We start from the raw sequence: 20047 nt of genomic DNA on the forward strand, positions 1-20047 counted from the left end.
ATCCTTCAGGAAGGACGAGTCCTCCCAGTGCTCGGCCCAGTCAGGCCACCCCAAAACCCAGGGCTCAGCCAGGGGCCTCGCCCAGGACCGATGGGCTGTGCCCGAACTGGCGGGGGCCGTGAGAAAGGGGCCCACCTGCCCACGAGGCTCACTCCCCCAGGGCCTCTGGAGATGCTCTCAGCCAAGAGGCCCTCAGCCAAGCTGGGACGTGGCTTTTGCCCTGATGAGACCCCAGTGACCCAGGATCTGTCCGACAACCAGAACCTGTGGGTCTCACGTGTGAGGTGGGGTAGGGCGGTGGGTGGGGCCCCTCTCGGGCCCGTGTCCACAGCCCAGGATGGCGCCTCTCACTGCGCCGTTCCCCGGGTGCCGAGGGGGCCGGGGTCTGACCTGGCACAGCCGCGATGCTGCCCACAGGCTGTGCCAAACACAGGTCTGCCCCCAGCCCCGTGCTGCTCCTACAGAACAGCCCTTGGCCTACAGCCCGCCACGGCACACACGGTCACGGGGGTCAGCCCGGGAGCCCCACCCTCAACAACACTCCTGAGCCCCTGAAGCCTCTGCAGAGACAGAGGACTCACCGACGACAGCGGGTGTGCTTAGGGTAGGGAGGGGTGGCGAGTGGCAGGCCCCCCACGCAGGACCTATGCAGCCACGGGCAGTGCTGAGCCCGCAGGACATAGCAGGGACCACTGCTTGCTGCCCCATGGCCACCCAGAGCCAGAGCCAGGGTGCAGGGCCAGGAAGCCCACGCGTGAGCAGGGACAGGACTGTCCAGATCTCCAGGGAAGGGAGCCCCACTCCCCACAGCAACCCCTCCGGCCCCACGTGACACGCAGCCCATCCCTTAGATACGACTCTAGGGGGGCGTGCATGGGGTCCCTGGACCCGAAGCAGCAGCGCCACTCGGGAGCACCGCGTTGCTCACAGAGCAGATCCTCAGGCCCCACCCCAGACGCACTGGGGTAGACACTGGGGTGGGGCCACCTGGTGAGCGGACGGCCTGAGCTCGCCCTGGCGCTCACCATGCTCTGGGCCGCCCCCATCCCGCAGACCCTTCAGGTCCAGGCCCCGTCAGGCCAGGCCCCGAGTGTCCCTCATCCAGCGATGCCCTGCGCACAGCTCCCGGTGCTCGGCCCTTCCCCGGGACCGGCTGCGGCAGGCAGGGCACGACTGTGCCCACGGCAGGGCCTCGGGGTTCCTGCCGGACCCTCCCTCGGGAAGGACAACATCCTCCTGCACGATTCCTCCCGCAGCCGACTGCGGGGCCTGGGACCCAGGCAGCCCTCCCCTGCGCCACCTCCAACATCTTGCCTCCGAACCGCTGGGAGGCCTCTGTGCTGACTCCCCCTCCAGCCACAAGGGTCGGGTAGCGGGGGCCCAGGAGCGGGACCCCGACTCCACTCTGGGGCACGGAGCTCGATCTGACAAGTGAGGACCCACGTGGGAAAAACCGAAAACACACTTAAAAGGTTTTGTTGGCAAAGAAAAAAAACATCATAGGCCGTAAATGTTTTTTCCATGCTGATTCTTGCTCAGAAAGCTTCAGTGGCCCCACCGGCCAGAACAGGGAGGGGTTCGTGTCCCCTCACATTGTTCCGCGGGAGCCACCACGTCTGCCCGGCCTAACCTAACGGGCTGAGCACCTGCGCGTGTCCCCGCAGAGCTCAGGTGGGGCAGGTGCTGGTCTCAGCCGGTGGCCAGGGCAGGGGTGAGTGGAGGGCACCGCCCGGTCGTTCCACACGCGACTCTGGCACGCCGACCGCACACGGCCTCAAAACGCACATTTAGGCAACTGTGCTGTGACTGGTCCCCAGCCCTTGTGACAAGTGTCGGGGGAAGGCAGGCTGGGCCTCCTGAGGCAAACGGATTCATTAGAATCTGAAAATTAAACCTCGTGCTCAGCAGGACCCCACAGCTAAGAGCAGGGGGATGGGCTCGCACCCTGGCCTCGGGGATGATCCTGCACCGATGTCCACACGTACACGGCTTTGTGGCGTCCCCCACTGCACAGCAACAGAGTCCTCAGACCAGAAGGGATGGAGAAGTGAGGTTACGGGACTGAGGGGGTGAGGGGTGAGGGGGTGAGGGGATAAGGGGTGAGGTAAAGGGGGGAGGGGTAAAGGAGTGAAGGGATGAAGGGGTGGGGATGTGGGTTAAGGGATGAGGGGATATGGGAGTGAAGGGTAAGTAGTGAGGGGATGAGGGGGTGAGGGGGTGAAAGGGTGAGGGGGTGAGGGGTGAGGGGACAAGAGGTGAAGGGATGAAGGGGTGGGGATGCGGGTTAGGGGATGAGGGGATACGGGAGTGAAGGGAGAGTAGTGAGGGGATGAGGGGGTGAGGGGTGAGGGGGTGAGGGAATAAGGGGTGAGGTAAAGGGGTGAGGGGTAAGGGGGGAGGGGTAAAGGGGTGAAGGGATGAAGGGGTGGGGATGTGGGTTAAGGGATGAGGGGATATGGGAGTGAAGGGTAAGTAGTGAGGGGATGAGGGGGTGAGGGGGTGAGGGGTGAGGGGACAAGGGGTAAAGGGGTGAGGGAATGAAGGGATGAAGGGGTGGGGATGCGGGTTAGGGGATGAGGGGATACGGGAGGAAGGGTGAGTAGTGAGGGGGTGAGGGGTGAAGGGGTAAGGGGATGCAGTGAAGGGAGGAGGGATGTAGGGTGAGGAGATAGATTTGGGGATGAAGGGGTGAGGGGACGAGGGGGTGAGGAGGGTGAAGGGGTGAGGTGTGAGGGGGTGAGGGGGTGAGGGGATAAGGGGTAAAGGGGTGAGGGGGTAAAAGGATAAAGGGGTGGGGATGCGGGTTAGGGGATGAGGGGATACAGGAGTGAAGGGAGAGTAGTGAGGGGTGAGGGGTGAAGGGGTGAAGGGGAAAGGAGATGCAGCGAAGGGAGGAGGGATGTGGGGTGAGATAGATTTGGGGATGAAGGGGTGAGGGGACGAGGGGGTAAGGGGGTAAGGGAGTGGGGGTGAGGGGATGAGGAGGTGAGGGTAAGTGGCAGGGGTGAGGGATAAGGGGTCAGTGACCACATGAGCGCGTTTATACAACTGTGTGCAAGCAGGTCTGCCAAGCGTTTTTCACGAATCATCCCATTTGTGTCCCAGCAACTTCGGGCAGGGGCTGGGTTATCCCCTTTCCGAGGGGGAAGGAAAATGAGGTTCCAGAAGCCCCTGCCACCTGTCCACACGCACATGGCCAGCCTGGGGCACTGACCCCGGGGCACAGCTGGGCCGCCCGGTCCCGCCCACCCGGGTCCCCGCCCCACTCCGCCCACCTGGGACCAGACCCGCCCTGCGCCACAGCCCACCGTCTTCTGGGGCCCAGGCTGGCCCCCATGGGGGCTCCCTGCCGCCGCCCCCTTCCCCTCAGTGCCCTGGGCCTCCTCGTACAGGCCAAGCCCCCTGGGGCCAGCGAGCCCTCGTGGGGAAGCCCCTGCCCGGGTGCAGGGGTGAGGGCCTCATGGTGTTGGGGGCTGAAGAGGAAAATCGGTTCCCGTTCCTTCCCTGGCGCCACCTCCTGGCCACGGGGTCTCGTCCCGCTTTGCCCCAAAGCCTCCTGGAGGCATGTGCGGGGGTGGGGTGCAGGGACCCGCGAGCCACCCTCGAGGCTACCGCGCTGGCTGTGGAGACGCAGACCTGAACGCCCACACCCCAAGCAATCACACGGAGGGACCTGGAGGCGTCCACTGCCCAGGAAACAGCCCTTGACGTGGGCCCCGTCCGGCGGATGCACCCGAGCAAGGGGACGACGGCCTCGGGCAGCCCAGCTCCCCACCGGGCCTCCCCCGTGAGCCCGCTCCACTGCCTGGAGGCAGCTCCCTGCTCTGTGCCCACGTGGCTGTGCCCCGCGCGGGAGCTGCCCCGTCCACCCGTTACCCCGGGCAGGGCCCCCGGGGAGGGTGGGCAGCAGCCTCGGGAAAACCCGCATCCAACACACAGGCGCACGTACGTGCATGCCCTTGGGGTCACAGCAGCAGGAACCTCGGTGCGCTCCCAGTGACGGTGACATCACAGCCATGACCCCGAGGTCGTGTCGTGCCCCCACCCATGCTGGGGCTCCTTCCACAGGAGCAAGCCCCACCCTCGTCCCTGTCCACGCAGCCTAAAGACTCAGACACTTGCTGGACCTTCCAAATGCTCACTCCATCCTTCCAAACTGAAGGCTGACCTGCAGGACCACCGGCACGGAGCTCTGACCACAATCCACACGACCCCGAAGGAGATGACCTCGACCCTCTGCTCAGAAGAGACTGGAGTCTCACGACGGTCTCCATTAGGGACGCTGAGGCCGTCCGCACCCAGGGCCTCACTGCCCCCTGCACCCCACACCCCACAGGCATGGGCAGGGGCCCCACTTGAGGCGGGGAGGCGGTCCCCTGCCCAGGAAGCCATGCCTCCGGGGGGCGCTGGGCCTGGGACCACCGGACTGAGCCCAGAGACCGACCGGGCCCTTCACAGCGTAACGGCCCCCCTACTTCCCTAAAGGGTGTGTGGCGGCCGAGGCCAGGAGCGCAGCCAGAACCGCCAGCCCAGGGTTGGAAGGTGCAGAGCGTGGAGGTCCCTGGCTGGGCTGGTTCCCGTCTGCCTTCCCGTCCTGGGCCCCCCACGGCCCCCCGCCCCCTCTTTCCTCTTTCACCTGGCAGGGAGCGGGGCCTGGCCGCCGGCCTGCATGCAGTGGGCACCTGCTCCCGCTCCGGCGGGGGTGGGGTCAGCGCGGGGCGCGGCCAGGCTCGGGGGCAGGAGGAGCGGGAGGCCAGCCAGCGTCTAGGAGGGGCGGGAAACTACCAAAGCAGCCAAAATCAAGAGTATGGGCAGAGGGGACTCAGCCAGGAGGGAAGGCGGGGTGGGCAGAGGAAGCAACAAAGAAAATCAAAAAAGTATTCCAAGGAAATAAAACTAAAGGAGATGGAGAGACAGGAGGGAAAGGGGAGCGAGAGTAGAAGAAATCCAAAAAGCTGAAATTAAATGTCAGGGCCGTGGGGCTGGGGGAGAAAGGCCAAAATAAAACCAAGGGCACAAATGATACCTAGGCATGTCCGAATCAAGAAACTGCCTGCAAAACACAAACAATTACAGGTTAGTGAGGGCGGCGGGGCGGCGGGGCAGCGGGGCAGGGCAGCGGGGCAGCGGGGCAGCGGGGCAGCGGCAGCGCGGGGAGGGGCAGCGCGAGGAGAAGCGGTCCTCGGCGGCGGCAGGCCCACTGTGAGCTGGGGAGGCCGCGAAGCGCGGGGCCTCGGAGCAGGAGGAGCTGAGGCCGTGGCGAAGCGCGTGGACAGCCCGCGCCCCTCGGCCCAAGCCAAGCCCGGGGGCTCTGAGCCTCAGCGTCTCTGGGGGAGAGGGGCCCACCCAAGCGGCCCGTTGCGGGGCGGGCTCCGAGGACATCAGCCGGGGTCGGGTGGGGGAGGCAGGTCCTCGGGGGGCGGGGGGGCCGCTGGCTTGGCCAGTCAAGCCTCAGAGCAGCACCTGCCTGGGTCACCAGGTGGGGAGGGTCCCCCAGATTTTTCTGGGGCAAAGCTGGGGGCTCGGCGCTGTCCTGGGGCTGTCCCAGCATGGGCAGGAGCCACGCTTGAGGCCAGAGCAGCTGTGGGCAAGCTCTGTGGTCCCACCCCACGGACGGGCCTTCCTCCACCCCTGGAGGAACGAGGCAGTCCTGGCCTCAGACACAGGCCGACCCGGAGCCGCCCGAGGCCAGCCTGACATCCCACAGGTCCGTCAGCCATGGGGCCCCAGGCGGGGAGGCCCGTGTAGCCGAAGCCCCGCTGACCCCAGGTCCAGCCGGAGCCTCCTAAGCTGCCCAGGACTTAGCCCCGAGCCGAGGCCCCCGGGGGCTCCCCCAGCAGCAGGGCTGGTGGGACAAAGGGACGCCTCGGAGATGGTCTTCAGCGTAGGGAGAGCACGCAGGGCAGGGGACCCCGAAGGAAACCACTCACCCCCACCCCCTGGGTTTTTGCCGCCCACTCCCTTTTGGCCCCAAGAATCATGCCTGGGGCAAAGGAAGGGTCAGAGGCAGGGGGATGCTGAGGTCACTCAACAGCAGACCCCTCCTCAGTGGCACAGGCCCTCCTGCGGCCACCCCCCCCCCCCCCGGACTCAAGTGCAGGGGACTTTCTTCTGGAAGGTTCCTGGGCAGGGCTGGAACCAGTCACAGCTGCCCCCCTTCCCCGGTCTCTGACTGCTGGCCCCCCAGCCGCCCACACCGGGGATGCTTCCCCTACAGCCCATTCCCCAGGGCGTCCACGACCATCCCAGGCTCCATCTGGGCCCCGGGGTCAGGAGGACGGGACGGGACGGGACGCCCCAGGACCCTTTATCCTTATGGGTGCCGGCTCTCCCTGCAAGTGTGGGGCCCCCCGGCCCCCTCCGAGCACACCCAGCCCTCAAAGATGTTTTTTTCCTGTGCACGCGGCCACAGGAATCCATGAAGACTCCAAGGGCCGGCTCTCGGCTCCTCCCTCCAGGCCAGGTCTGCCTTGGGAGAGCCGTCCGGGACCCTGGAACACCCTCATCGCTTCCCCAAGCCCCGAGAGAGCAGCATCTCAGACACAGCCAAGCCCGTGTCCCCACCAAGGGGGCAGTGCTCAGCAGTTCCGAGCTGCCCCCAGCCCCCGTCAGGCCCTAGATGCTACCCCTCACATCCCGTCCCCACCCCCGGCAAACCCCAGCAAGGCCGGTGTGTCGGGGCCTGCACACCCCGTCCACGGCCCCGGGTGCGGTGGAGCTGGGACGCCCAGGCTGCCAGGTCTCGGCCATTAACCGCAAGCTTGGAAAGGAACAGCCCAGTGACAAGGAACGTGTGCCAAGCAGCGCCCGGAGGGCACACTCCACCCAGAGCTGAACCACTGACCCGTGCACCCCCGAGCCGCCCCTGGGACTCCCAGCCCGAGGACCCCTGCCAGGGGCCCAGACCACCCACAGCAGTGTGGCCGGGGAAATCCAGGCCTGCTTGTCCGCCCACCACCCCATGGTGCCCCCACGCCCCTGCCCGCCCCCCAGAACCCCCTGAGGACAGAAGCCAGCTCATCCATCCTCAACTCCCACGGCCCCTCCACCAGGTGACCAGATGAACAGGCTGGACAAATGCGTGAGCCGGTGATGGGACAACGTGCAGACAAACACACCAAGGGGCTGAATTCAGGGCCACGAGCCTCCCCAACCTGCACCGGGTCCCGAGGCGTCAGATAGGAAGGCCCGCGGGTCTGGGGGCTGGACACATCCTGGACCTTACAAAGCCAGGTCAGCCGTGGGCATGGCGGGCTGAGGACACACCCCGGGTCCCGACCCCGACCCTGCCTCCGGGGAGCTGGGCACGGAACCCACCGCCGCCCCAGGGGACTCACCGGTCGTCCTGGGCCGGGTGGATATAATCGGAGGAGAGGATGTTGAGCGACAAGATGTTGGGGTCGATCAGGGACTCATCGGTTTCGGGAGTGTTTCGGATCCGACCTACGGGAAAGGCCACAGTGCGGTCACCTCCAGGAGCACGGATGGGGACACCAGTCCCTGCCCGAGCCGGGGCTCCGGAACCGTGGGGCCACGTCAGGCAAGCGGCTCCGCACGCGCCCACGCGAGCACCAGACGGGGAGGCCGTGGCGGGGCACTGCCCACCTGGGCCCCGGCACTCAGAGGACCACTGTGCCATCGCTCCTCCTGCAACCTGAGCTCCTTAGTGCCTCAGCCACAAATCTCTCTCTCTCTCTCTCTTGCACCAAGAGGCGCCAACCGCTCAGCCCAGAACGCACAAGGCCCTTGTTGGGAAAGGAAATCCCGGGAGAAATGTTCCGTCTTTATACTGTAAGGGAGGGAGGGACCATCTGTGCCCTAAGCGCCTCTGCGGGGTACACCCCAGCAGAGCCCTGTGACGCCCACCCCGGGTGCTGGCTCCCGCTGGCGGATTTGCTCGTCTCCTGCCCGAGAAGTTTTTTTTTTTTTTTCCCGGGAAGTGTTAACTGTGTCCCCAAGGAAGCTTCTCCACGAAGCCATAAGGAAGCCCCGGCCTTCTGTCCCCCAGGCACAGAGGTGAGGCACAGCCCAGGGCCCGCAGGATTCCGTGTCCACGTTCACTGGAGCTGCCTGCCCCCACTTCCTGGAATCTTCTTCCCACGCCTCGGTTCTGGGAGAAGGCAAGTGCGGGCTCCCCAGGGAGTGCTCCCAGGGTATGTCCCCATGGCTGGAGGTAGGGCGCCCCGTGGGCTCAGCTGTAGCAAGGGAGCTCCCTAGGTGCCAGCCTCACCCCTCCTCGGCCCCTGGGGCGTGTGTGTCAGCAGCGGCTCTCTGCCCGTTGGATGCGGCCAGGCGCGCCACCCGCTCCAAACGTGACGCCCAGGAGGCCCCCGTCAGGCAGAGACCGTCCCCTGGGAGGTCTGGTTTGGGAAGCCCAGAGCGGGGCCCTGGGGGTCGCACCGGCATCTCCTGGAGTCCTTTCAGGAACACCCCTCCTCTGCCCAACACGGGACAAGCACTCCTGTTCGCATTTGGCCCGTGCGCTGGCTGGGGATGTGCTTTAATCTTTTCCTAAGTCCGGTTCACACTTGCCCTACACGACATGTAGGATAAGGATTTGCTCGCTCGCTCCAGCCTTTTAGGATTTTTGTGGAGATAGATGCAAGGCGTGTAAGATAGAAGCGTGTGTCCGAGATCCCCCAGGGGCTCACTGCCTACAGCCCCGCACTTCGGGGCGCAGCATGATGGGTCTCCTGGTCGCGTCCCTGCCCCTGCACCCCCAGGGCCCCTCCTCCGAGCCCCGGGGACAGCACCGTCAAGCTGCTGCCCTCCTGGCCACAGAAATGCCCGGGGGGGGGGGCTTCTGGAGGGATCCATCCGCTCCAGGGCAGGGGAGGGACGGACAGTTGTCCACGCCCCTGCCTGTAACCTGGGGAGACGGCTCTTTGCAGCTTAGCCAAAGGAGCGTTTCTGGTGGACCAGAGGGTTCAGAGCGTGACGTTGGGGAGGAGAGACGTCAGATCCGTGGTGACCGGACTCTGGCCCCCGCCACCTCCCCCGCCAAGAAAGGATGTGCTGAGTTCCTAACTCCCAGCGCCTCAGAAGGTGACACAGGGTGTAACTGGCTGAGATGAGGCCACGCTGGAGTAGGGGCCCCGATCTAGGTCCTCACAAGAAGAGGCCGCGTGAGGGGTCTGCAAGCTGGAGAGCGCCGGGGAGTCCCCTACAGGCCGCGGAGGGGCGCGCCCTCAGCTTCCTGCCTGCAGGTCTGTGGCAGGGCCCACCTGGGCTGTGTGCACCAGCGTGGCCGCTTTCTCGCAGCGAGCTAACACGGCCGTCAACTGGAAACTGGGCATCGCCACCCTGGCGCAAGCTTTCCCTCCCAGGGCTGCGGCACAGAGCGGCTCAGCGACTCAGCCAAAGTCACCCAGCAGCAGGGACAGAGCTGCCGCTAGAACTCAGGCATCGGCCTGCACAGGGGGTTGGTGCAGTTGGGGGGCCGGGGCTTCCCGCCCACCCAGCCCAGCCCACTCACCCACGACCAGCTCTCGAACTTCCTTCCAGCGGATGTGGCTGCCCGTCTCGTGCAGCAGCGTCACGGTGATCCGTCTCTGGATGCCCTGCAGGGCACCGGGAGGAAGGGGACATGGTCAGATGGCCTCGGGGCCACAGAGTGGGGGGCAGAGGTGGGCGGGGCAGGGGGGCTTCGCACCTGGTGCAGCAGGAAGGTCCCCATGCACGGCATCCCGCCACGGTGGTCCACCACTGCGGGAATGTAACTGGAACAGAGGGACGCGTGAGGCAAGGCCCCGCGGCCGCCCACCCGGGCCCCTCACACCCCCACACCCTGATGAACCCTCGGACCCCAGCAGGAAAAGCAGCCCCTCCCTCTGGCGGGGAGGAGGCCATCCAGTCCCTGGAGCTCAGCAGACGCACATGCATGGGCCACCCCGGGCCCCCACCCCCACCCCCCACTCCCCCTCGGGGTCCCCTGACCCCTGACCCCAGCAGCACGGGGACTCACTCGCCGTTGGCCTCCAGCTCACAGATCTCAAAGTAGACCAGCAGGTCGTACTTGCAGTGGCAGGGCCCAGGGCAGGGTCGCGCTAGCGTGCTGAGCTTGGTGGCAGGCACTGTGGGATGGCAGGGGAGAGGCACCCGCTGGTGGGAAACCTGGCCCGCGCTGTCCTGGGGGCCCCTCAGGGACGAGGCCCGGGGTGGGGACACGTCCAGGACAGCACAGGCTCCTCGCTCCCCCGGGGGTGGACTCGGCACAGCCCCGCTTACCTGGCTTGGACAGCGGCATGACCCTCGGGAAGTGGCGGCGCGAGGGCCTCAGGGGGCTGTGGGGAGACAGGCGCCGGGGTGAGGGGGCTGCAGGGGGTCTGTCTCTGGGACCCCAAGCTGGAGCCTGGGGAGGGGCTGGCAGGGGGAGCTCAAGGCGCGACCTGCTCTCACCCCTGCCGGCCTCCCTGCCTCCCAGGGCCCAGGAAAGGCCCCAGGCTCAGGCCCTCACCGGCCTGGACAGGGAGGAGGGCCCCTGCGGACCCCAGACCCACCTAGGGCGACCCCACGAGCCACGAGAACTGGGCAGGGTCTGGCTCCGGGTCTCCGTCCGGGGACTTCCAGGATGGAGCCTCCCTTGGTGCTCCCGAAGCCAGACGAGGCTCGTGGGCCCAAACGCCCTGGAACCAGCACCCCTCGAGGCCTTTTCCTTCTCCAACACCCTGGATGCCCCGCTTAGCCCTGGGTCCCACAGGACATCTGAGAGTGGGCGGATGGAGCAAGAGGCTCCCACTGCCCCAGAAGCCTACCTGCAGGTCTCCCCGCATCTCCCATGTGGTTTCTACCCGCGACCTGGGTGCACAAGGGATGCCCCAGCCCACCCTCAGAGCCCCCGGGAGGACCCACGGAACAAGGGAGACGGAAGGATGTGCCGTCTCTCTGTCTGGGGGCTGAGACCTCGGGGAGACCGGAATGGCTGGGCCCTACAGAGGAGTTCTCAGGGGCAGCAGGAGTCGTCTGCCCCGTCTCCGACCCAGTGCCTGCTTCCCTGGCCCTAAGACACGGCCCACGGCCACCGAGGTCGAGATCCAGACGGCAATCCTCTTTAAGAGACTCGCTGCTCAGGGGCCCCTGGTGGCTCAGTGGTTGAGCGTCTGCCTTTGGCTCAGGTCGTGACCCCGGGGTCCTGGGTCCAGCCCCACGTCCGGTGCCCAGCTCTGCGAGGAGTCTGCTTCTCCCTCTCCCTCTGCCCTTGCTGTGTCCAACCCCCCCCCATCTCAATCTTTCTCCGTCTCAAATAAATAAATAAGATCTTAATAACAAAAGCGAAAAATTCACTGCTCGGTCCTAAAGGGATGCCTCTGACTTGCTCTGGGTCCTGCTGGGCTGACCTCGGGTAACCGGCCGCCCCGTCGTGGGGAAGGTGGGAGGCATGTGCTGCGCGGCCACCACACCAGGCCTGTCTGGGGCAGGGTGGGAGGTGGAGAGACCCACACCCTGGAGGGCAGCAGGGGGCTGGGTGAGAGATGGAAGGACCCTCCGCCCCCGCACCCCACCCCAGGGCTGCTGACCTGAGCACATCCTTGCAGAGGGGCGGGAACGGGTGCTGCTGGTAGTGGCCGAAGACCTCGAACACGATGGGCTGGCTCTTGATGTACTCGATGAAGGACTTGGTCACCTCCACTGCGATCTGGTGGGTGAGCGGTGCCGGAGGAGGGCGAGGCCACGCCACAGTCAGGAAGGGGAAGGAGGGTCACAGAGGTCAGTGCTCAGCCTCCACAGACAACCGGATTGGAGGCCCCGGCCCGGCCCGACCTCTGCCCATGAAGGGGGGATGCTCCTCGCCTGGTCCTTCCAGCCTCCCCTCCCAATATGCGCCGGGGGCCACTACCCCCCACCCCGAGAGTGCCCTTTCAGGACACAGGGCTGCAGGCGGCACAAAGCGCCGGGCGTGACCCTTGCTGGGCCGTTGCCCACACCCCGAGAGCTAGGGGCTGTGCTGTGTCCCCCGCCCCCGGTTCCTAGGTCAGACTTCTAATGCCCGGGACCCGTATGTGTAGATTGGGTCTTCGTAGCGGTAACCCCGAGTCAGAACGAGGGCATCAGGGTGGCCCTAGTCCAGTATGCCTGCGTCCTCGTGGAGAAGGCAAATCAGGACGCAGAGGCCCGGCACGGGGTCTCCCTCCCTGGCCGTCTGCCCCGGCTGAGAAGTGGCAGGAGGGGGGTCGACATGGGCTGCTCCGCGGCCGCTCCTGCTCGGGCCCCACACCCAGCAGCCACAGTGCTCAGGGCCAGTGTCACATGCCCCGGCAGGCACTCCAGGCCTGCCCCCCTGGTGCCTTTCAGCACGGCCACTGAGGCACGTCTTTCCCCGCTGGCCGGCCAGCCCCACTCCCGCCTCTCGAAGCCACTCCACCCCCGAGGCCCTGCTCTTCTGACGGCCTGGCTGGACACACGTCCTGGAGAGCTTCACGCCGGGCACCCCAGACCCCCGTGTGCACATCTGCCCGTGGTGCCCCCAGCCCCAGGCAGAAGCCCACTGGGGCCCCTGCTGCCCAGCCCCCGCCTGACACCCGGGGATCTGCGTGTCCGCGTGCATGCCCGGACGCTGCCCAGCCCACGGCCGTGGCTTGGGGCAGGGAGGAGCTGGGACGCCCGGTGACCACAGCTTGGCTCAGCTTCAGGGCGGCCGCACAAAGCCCCGGGGGGCGGGGAGGGGCCTCTTGGGACGTACGTTCTGGACGTGGTAGAAGCCAAGCGGGGGGCCCCTCCCTGTGTTCTTGAGGGGCTCCGTGGAGAAGGCCTCGTCGTGGCGGTGGATGAAGCTGCAAGGGGGGAGAGGTTGGCTGGGCCGGGGCCGCGGGGCGGGGACCACAGGCCGGCAGGGGCGCCCAGGGGTGCCAAGAGCCACCCGCCCGCGTCCCTCAGCCAGCTCGTGGCGCCGGGGCTCACTTGAACTGGCAGAAAATGTCGGCGTATTCGGCGGAGATGCTGGACGCCTGCAGGACAGTCACGCGGAAGGTGAAGGTGCTGCCCAGGCGCAGGTGGTCCAGGGCGGCGTCCAGAGGCCCATCTGTGGCGGCCTTCTCGGGGCTGTCCAGGAGGAGGCCTTCCGGGGGCACGGCTGCCAGGGGCCAAGGACAGAGCAACGTGGCAGGACCTCCGAGGGCCCCACTTGGGGGAGCCCGGGCGTCGGGGCCCGGCCAGGAGGGACAGGACCTCCAGGCGACACAGGGCCAGGCGGGGCAGCCTACCTGAGCAGGTGTTGTTGTTGACCTCGTCGGCCGAGGGCCCGGTGTCTGCACCCTGGCCCTGACCCTCCACGATGCGCAGCTCTTCCTGGGAGGTCCCCGAGCGGGACATCCCCACCACAGGGCAGGACTCAGACTGGAACTGCGAGGGTGGGGGCCCCGGTCAGAGGGAGCCTGCTCGTGGGGAGGCCGCTCCCACCCACGGACGACCCAGAGCCCCACCAGGGCCTCTGTGTGCGTTCTAGACCCGCCCCCGCCTAGATGGGCACCCACCTCCCTCGCCTCAACCTCCTAGGCTGCCGTGGCCTGTGTTGGCTGCAGAGGGGAAGGTGGGGAGCAGTTCAGACAGGGAATGGTGGCCAGGTGGGGACGGGCAGCCAGGTGGGGACGGGTGGGGGTAGGCAGCCAGGTGGGGACAGGCGGCCAAGTGGGGATGGGTGGGGATGAGTGGTCAGGTGGGGACAGGTGCGGATAGGCAGCCAAGTGGGGATGGGCGGCCAGGTGGGGACAGGTGGGGATGGGCAGCCAGGTGGGGACGGGAGCCAGGTGGGGATGGGTGGCCAGGTGGGGACAGATGGGGATGGGTAGCCAGGTGGGGACAGATGGGGGTGGGTGGGGACAGGCAGCCAGGTGGGGACGGGTGGCCGGGGGGTGGATGAGAGGGGACAGGCGGCCAGGTGGGGACAGGTGGGGACGGGTGGCCAGGTGGGGATGGGCAGTCAGGTAGGAACAAGCGGCCAGGTGGGGATGGTGGCCAGGTGGGGATGGCGGCCAGGTGGGGACAGTTAGGAAAGGGCCTTTAAGTGAGGGGAAGGGCCTCCTGTGAGCTCAGCCCAGCCTGGGGGCACGGAGCAGGACCCTCCCCACCTCCACCCTGGCCAGAGGGCGCAGGCGGAGAGCACTGGTTCCCCTGAGTGAGGAGTGGGCAGGGGCAGCTCCTTGTTTCTTGGCAGCGGAGCAGGGCCAGCCCAGCCCTAACGCTGACATTGTGAGGGCTCGTCTAATGGCTGGCGTGTTGCAGCGGGGGTGGCAAAGATGCTGGTGGAAACACAGGGCCCAAGAGAAGGGGCACTTGGGGGGTCCTGAGGTGTCTTGGCATCCGGTGGCCCAGCCTGCAGCCGAGGGCCAGGTGAGGAACCATGTACAGACCCAGGGGGGTCAGGGCGAGGGGACGGGCAGACCCAGTGCGTCAGGACAACCAGACGGAGAGAGACAGGACGGGCCCCAGGGAGCGAACCCCAGGGGGACCCAGGGCCCCGGGGAGGGCTGAGTGCTCCGCGTATGCCGAGACCCCTGCACAGCTGGCCTGGGCCCGGGCTGGACGCGTGCCGTCGGGCCGGGTGGGATGGCCAGGCCAACCCCGCCGTGGTACCTTTTCAAAATGCTGGTCGTCAAAGGAGATTCTGGCTGTGCCGGACTGTCGGACGCCAGAGCCATAGTCGGGGGCCTCTTCGTCGGCTGAAACAGGCAGGGAGCCGGGGGTCAGGGCGCTGCCTGTCCCACAGGAGGTTTTGGCAGAGCCTGGCTGAGTCGCCAGGCAGGGCGAGGCACAGCAGCCCAACAGGCTCTGACCCGAGACGGGGCCACGGGGCGCCAACCGCAGCTCCAGAACGACTGGCTGCCCTCCAGGCACCGGCCCCAGCCTGTGCTGCTCCAGGCCCGGGAGGGGCCGCACCCCGAGACAGCTGGCTCTGACGGCCACAAACCCCACATTTCAAACCCACACTTGCGACCCCCGCCCCAGGGTCCCGGCCACCCCCACCCACCCCACACTCAGACGCTCCCGCGGAGCCTCACTGGGCAGAGGCCACAGCACAGGGTCCTCCTGGTTTCACCCCCAGAATCACACTGCCCACCTGCCGCCACCCTCGCGGGCCCGCACCATCATCCACCTGGACCCTCCACGGCCCCCGAGCACCCCTCACTCCGTGCCCCACGTGCACTCCCCTCCCCTCACAGCATCCTGGGGTATCCCATGGTTTCCCATCCTGTCCTGCTGCCCGAGGCACCGTCCCGTCCCCCCAGACCCGGCTTCCGTCACCGCCCCAACCCCGACTCCAGCCACGCAGCCTAGACAGCACCCTGGGGGGCCTCTACCACCCTCTAGGGCTCCAAGCTCCTCTTCTGGGGCCCCCAGGGGGACAAAGCCTGCTGTGCTCTCTACCCCGGCTGCCGAGGGCCCGGGGCTGGCCCAGGACTCGCAGGGCAGGTGGGACTTTTGTGGCCACTGGAGCTTTTTTTTTTTGTTTGTTTGTTTCCACTGGAGCTTTTTAAAGCTGCTGCTTCTCCACCGCAGCGGTTAGACGGGGAGGGTCAACTGTGTCCACAGCATCTGCCTAGAGGGCAGGCCACTCAGTGGGACCGGCTCCCCCGGGGCTCAGCTTGGCTGCAAAGGGCCAAGACCCCCGGGGGACCGAGCCCCTCCAAGACTACAGGGACGGGGTCCCCCTGAGGAATGAGGGTGGCACCAGATGTTCCTAACACCCCTGTTCAGGGTCCTGGGGTCGTGACACCACCGTGACATGACGGGGAGGTGCTATAAAGAGCCCGTGGAAATGATGGGCTAGTGAGACTCTGGCAAAAGGGCCCCAAAGGTACAGCCAGAGCCACCTGAAGCGGCCGGGCCATCCGGGTGGGGTGCGATGACCCGAGACCTCCCCGGTGGGGGTGCTCATGCTCTGAAGCGGCCCAGCCCCACCTTGTCTGGGGCTCACTCTGCAGTATGACCCCCTGGGGGACCCAGGCCATGGGAGGGGACAGAGCGAGGCCACCGGGGACGGGATGGGGGCCCAAGGGCAAACAAGACAGCCTCCTGCCCGGGTAAGCAGGCTCGCATCTGTGTCCTGCACTGATTTTTCGACACTTCCGCTGGGTAGGAGACTTCAAACAGGTGCCATTTATAAGGAGGCAAATCCAGGCCCTCAGGCATTCCTTCCGGGGCTTGCCTGTCCTGGGGCCGCGGCCAGGGGCAGGGGGCTCGGCAGCCAGAGGGGGTCTGCCTCTGCAGCCAGGGGGCTTGGCCTGCAGGCCCGCAGCGGAGGGAGGGCCCATGGGCCCTGGGGAGGGAGGCCAGCTCCAGAGAGGCCGGGGGTCTGAAGGGGAGCCCAGTGGGGAGGCTGGAGAGAGGCTCTGAGAGCTCTCCCGGGGCCCAGGGTCTGCACACCCACGGGGGGCGGGGGGGGCTTGGGGGCGGCGGGGAGCTGGGAGGGAGCACCACTCTGCACCAGGCTGGGGTCTGGGGCCCTCAGCTCCCATGGGCTCCGCCTACACAGTGTCGGGCGTCGGGGGGCCCGAAGACCCGACCCAGGAGAGTCTGGAAGGAAGGAGCCCAGAGCTGGGTGGCGGGGGCTTCCCCTGGAGCGCCCTCCCATGCACCGGCAGCCGGTGTGCCCACAGGGGCGGGGGCTGAATGGAGGCCAGTGGCATGCTGGCCACCTCGGGGTGCCCACGGGGACCTCCCACCGGGCCGCCCACACGCACCTGAGGTGGCCTGCACGGCCACGCGGAGGAAGCCCTTCACCTCTCCCTTCTCGCTGACGACGGCCACGCGGTGCACCAGGGGGACGGGGTACAGCAGGTTGCTCAGGTAGACGAAGGCCCTGCGGGGAGCAGAGGCCAGGGTCAGGGCCCTCCCGGCGCGCGCTGGGAGCGGCGCTGGCGGCAGCGGGGCCCGGGCTCACGACACAACACTGCGAAGCAGAGCCAGGCGCAAAGCAGCCGGGGCGGCGAGCAGGCAGGATGGGCAGGGGCTGTGCTGGGTGGGGGTGGGAGGGGGGTCCGCGGGCTGCAGAGGACACAGGAGGCGGCAGAGGGACAGAGGAGGAGGAGGGCGTGCGCAGGGCGGGCAGAGAGCAAGTGCGGAGTGGGGCTGGCACGGGGCAAAGCCCGCAGGGCCGTACCCGCTGTCTGAGAGCTGAGGAGGGAGGTTTCAGCCTGCTTCAAGGAGGAGGAGGACCTGGGGACCCGGCCACGCCGAGCTCGGACCCCCACACTGGCACACCGCCCCGTCCCAGTGACCCCTGACCTCAGGGCCCCACGGAGGGCTCCTATGGTGGATTACGGCTCTTGGTTCCTTCTCAGACCCTTCCAGGAACACAGCGGGTGGGAGCTCACGGTGCCCGCCGACGGGCACCCCCCCAGCTCCGTGCCAGAGAAGTTGGCTGAGCAGAGCCCTGCGGGCACCCCCAGACCGCACGGCAGTGCTTGCTGAGCCTGCCCGCCACCCCCAGAGGGCCCAGAGCCCTTCCCATCCCAAGCTGTGCCCCCAGCAAGTGGCAGGACAGGCTGGGCAGTGGCCACGTCACCCAGGTGTCTGCCACACTCCCTGAGCTAGCCAAGGTGCAGACGTCACACGGGCAGCTGGGAGGACTAAAGGGACCTGGAAGGCCCGGCCATCCAGCCAGGTGTGCAGGTGGATGGGGAGCACAATTCCTCCCTGCTCAGGGCACCTTCCCGAGGGGACCCCTGGCCCCGGACAGGCGGGCCCGTGAGCCCAATCCCGGTGAGAACCTGCAGCTCTTCAAGCTTCAGCGCAGGACCCGCCCCCACCCTGCTCTCCCCGCAGGCCCCCGGGGACGGGCAGCTCCTGCTGCAGCCCTGAGCTCCCAGGAGGGTCCTGGGGCGGCTGGGGGGCTCCAGGGGAGGGGTACAGCTTGGGCAAAGGTGGGCAGGGTCTGGACACAGAAGGGTCGGACGTGTGGGGGAGCAGGTGCAGAGGCGGGGTGAGGGAGGCCCAGGGCCTCAGCCAGGGAGAACAGAGGAGGTTATGGAAGCAAGAGCAACAGTGGGGGTGGGGGTGGGGGCGAAGGGGAGGTGGGGGAGGGGAGGGCACACTCTGCAGGCCAGGTGGGGGCTGGCACCGGGGTGCACGGCCCAGGGAGGAGCTGGGAGGAGGAGGAGAGCTGTCACCCCAGCCCCGGCCCCCCTCAGCTTGCTCAGAGGTCAGACACCATCCAGCAGAGCTCCCAGAGGACACCCTACAACTGCCATTCCCCGAGGGCCCCATTCGAGGCCCTGGTGCCCGCCCCCCTCAGGTGCACCCACTCCCGCTGGCCCTCTGCCCACGGGTCAGAAACCCGAGCACCTTCCTGGCTCTTCTCTCAACTGCACTGCTTCTCCCCAAACATCTCTCTGGAGTACCAGCCGCCTTTCTGCTTCCCCCGCGGCCCCCACGGCAGCCAGAGGAGGCTCCAGGCTCCCACCGGGCTCCCACCCGCCCTGCGTGCTGGCCGAGCCCCGCCACCCAGCCACCCCGTCTCCCGGGACACCCCAGGTGCTCTGCCCCTCCCGCCACCCAGCGAGGCCCGTTCCCACCTCTGCTCCCAGCCCCCACGTCACAGAACTCCTCACGGCCACCTGGTTATCTGACTCGGCCGTGGGTCTGTCTCTGCCAACTGTCTCTCGCTTCCTGGGCACCTCCCAGACCAAGACAGGTGCCAGCGAGAGGGGAAGGGTGTGCTGCCCCAGGGGGCTCAGTGTCACCCTGGGCTGCCCCCCTCCCCGGGGCGGAGGAAGCCCCCCTACCCTGGCCAAATGTGCCGACAACACCCCGGAGGAGGACCGTTCTGAGGGAACTCCTTGTCCTCTTGGGGAACTCACTGAAGGGCAGCCGTGGGGATGGATGTGTGGGCATTTCTGCCGGAGTCGGGCAGGGGCGGGGGCAGGGGTGAGGCTGCTGGCAGAAGCCGAAAGGAACCGGGGCTCAGAGAGCAGAACCCCCCTTGCTGCAGCGGCAGAGGGCATCCCGTGGACAGGTCCCGCCCAGGGTTGGTTGGTGGGCCTCTCCCAGCACCCACCCGGGAAGGGGTCGGGGTGGCCTGCCCGCCCCCCGGGCCCCTGGAATCCTGGCGAAGGGCCTTTGCTTGAAATCGGGGGCGTGTGTGTGTGTATGGGGGGGGGAGGGCGGCCACGAAAGGAGCAAGGCCTTGAGGTCGGAAGGGGATGTGGAGGGAGCCCAGGGCTCAGGCTGCTGCAGGCCCCTAGCTGGGCCCCACCTGGCCATCCCAGCACGTCGGAGAGCTAAAGGGACCGAGCGGGACAGCCCCAAGCCCACCTCCCAGGGAAAGGCGTCTTTCCTGGGGCAGGGCCCACTGCGGAAAGCCCCGTGTTGGGAGGCAGAGAGGCACTGGGGGGTCTCCCGGGGGCCCCGGGCACAGACGGAGGGGCAACGTCTATACTCAACAGGACGACCTCAGAAGCAGGGCCACTGTAGGCCAGGCCCTGGGCCCCACACCCCACACCAGGGTCCTTAATCAGTAGAACCCCTGGGAGGAGAGCCACCGAGCCGCGAGGTGAGCCAGGGTCAGGCCACCTCGGATCCCCTGGCCCGGGGCTACCTTCCTGGACGGCTCAGGGGGGCGATTCCTGCAGGGACGACTCTGAGCACGACCCCTCCCCCTTTCCGAGCCCTCAGGGTCCATGCCCACCCACGTCCTGACTCTCCTCCCCCGTTCCTAACAAAGGCCAGGCCAGAGACAGACTGAGGCGGAGGGCAGGGCCGGTCCAGGTCAGGAGGCCAGGCCGTGGCACGCAGGCCCTGTCCCCGGGCCTCACTTCACAAAAGCTCTTCCCGAGTGGACGCTCTCCACCACGCTGCCCACCCGCGGGTCCCTGTGGCTCCGCAGATCTGAGGTTCCCGCAAACCAGCTGGAGGCTGGGCCTCTCATGACCCCAAGGCCCGCATCGTCCCACTGGTGGCCCGTGGGTGCAGAGCCGTGACGCAGTCCTACGAGCCCACACCCCTGCGCTCACTAGGGGCCCGGACGACACGGCGGTGCTGCCGGCCACTGGGCAGCAGGTGCGCCCACAGCCGGTCAGTTCCCAAGATCCTACCCCTCATGTCTGGGCGGTGG

General features: G+C 67.4%; 1 protein-coding gene across 19 annotated transcripts in view; it reads right to left on the minus strand.

The window, feature by feature from the left end:
* Window positions 1-20047, minus strand: part of KIF1A (kinesin family member 1A) — an 89090-nt gene that overhangs the window by 12457 nt on the left and 56586 nt on the right. For 11 of the 19 annotated variants that reach the window (XM_049100876.1, XM_025463715.3, XM_025463718.3 and 8 more), the window contains 11 exons: window positions 16677-16795; window positions 14569-14654; window positions 13200-13338; window positions 12898-13069; window positions 12680-12770; window positions 11517-11635; window positions 10228-10283; window positions 9965-10073; window positions 9653-9719; window positions 9476-9560; window positions 7338-7443 (listed from right to left, as the gene is read on the minus strand). In XM_049100876.1, coding sequence (XP_048956833.1) covers window positions 7338-7443; window positions 9476-9560; window positions 9653-9719; window positions 9965-10073; window positions 10228-10283; window positions 11517-11635; window positions 12680-12770; window positions 12898-13069; window positions 13200-13338; window positions 14569-14654; window positions 16677-16795 — 1149 coding nt within the window. Of the gene's footprint in view, window positions 1-5026; window positions 5054-7337; window positions 7444-9475; window positions 9561-9652; window positions 9720-9964; window positions 10074-10227; window positions 10284-11516; window positions 11636-12679; window positions 12771-12897; window positions 13070-13199; window positions 13339-14568; window positions 14655-16676; window positions 16796-20047 lie in introns of all 19 variants that reach the window. The other 8 variants (XM_049100875.1, XM_035716582.2, XM_035716579.2 and 5 more) reach the window with 1 other exon arrangement.

This window comes from Canis lupus, chromosome 25 (assembly GCF_003254725.2).
Source record: "Canis lupus dingo isolate Sandy chromosome 25, ASM325472v2, whole genome shotgun sequence".
Classification (NCBI taxonomy): domain Eukaryota; kingdom Metazoa; phylum Chordata; class Mammalia; order Carnivora; family Canidae; genus Canis; species Canis lupus.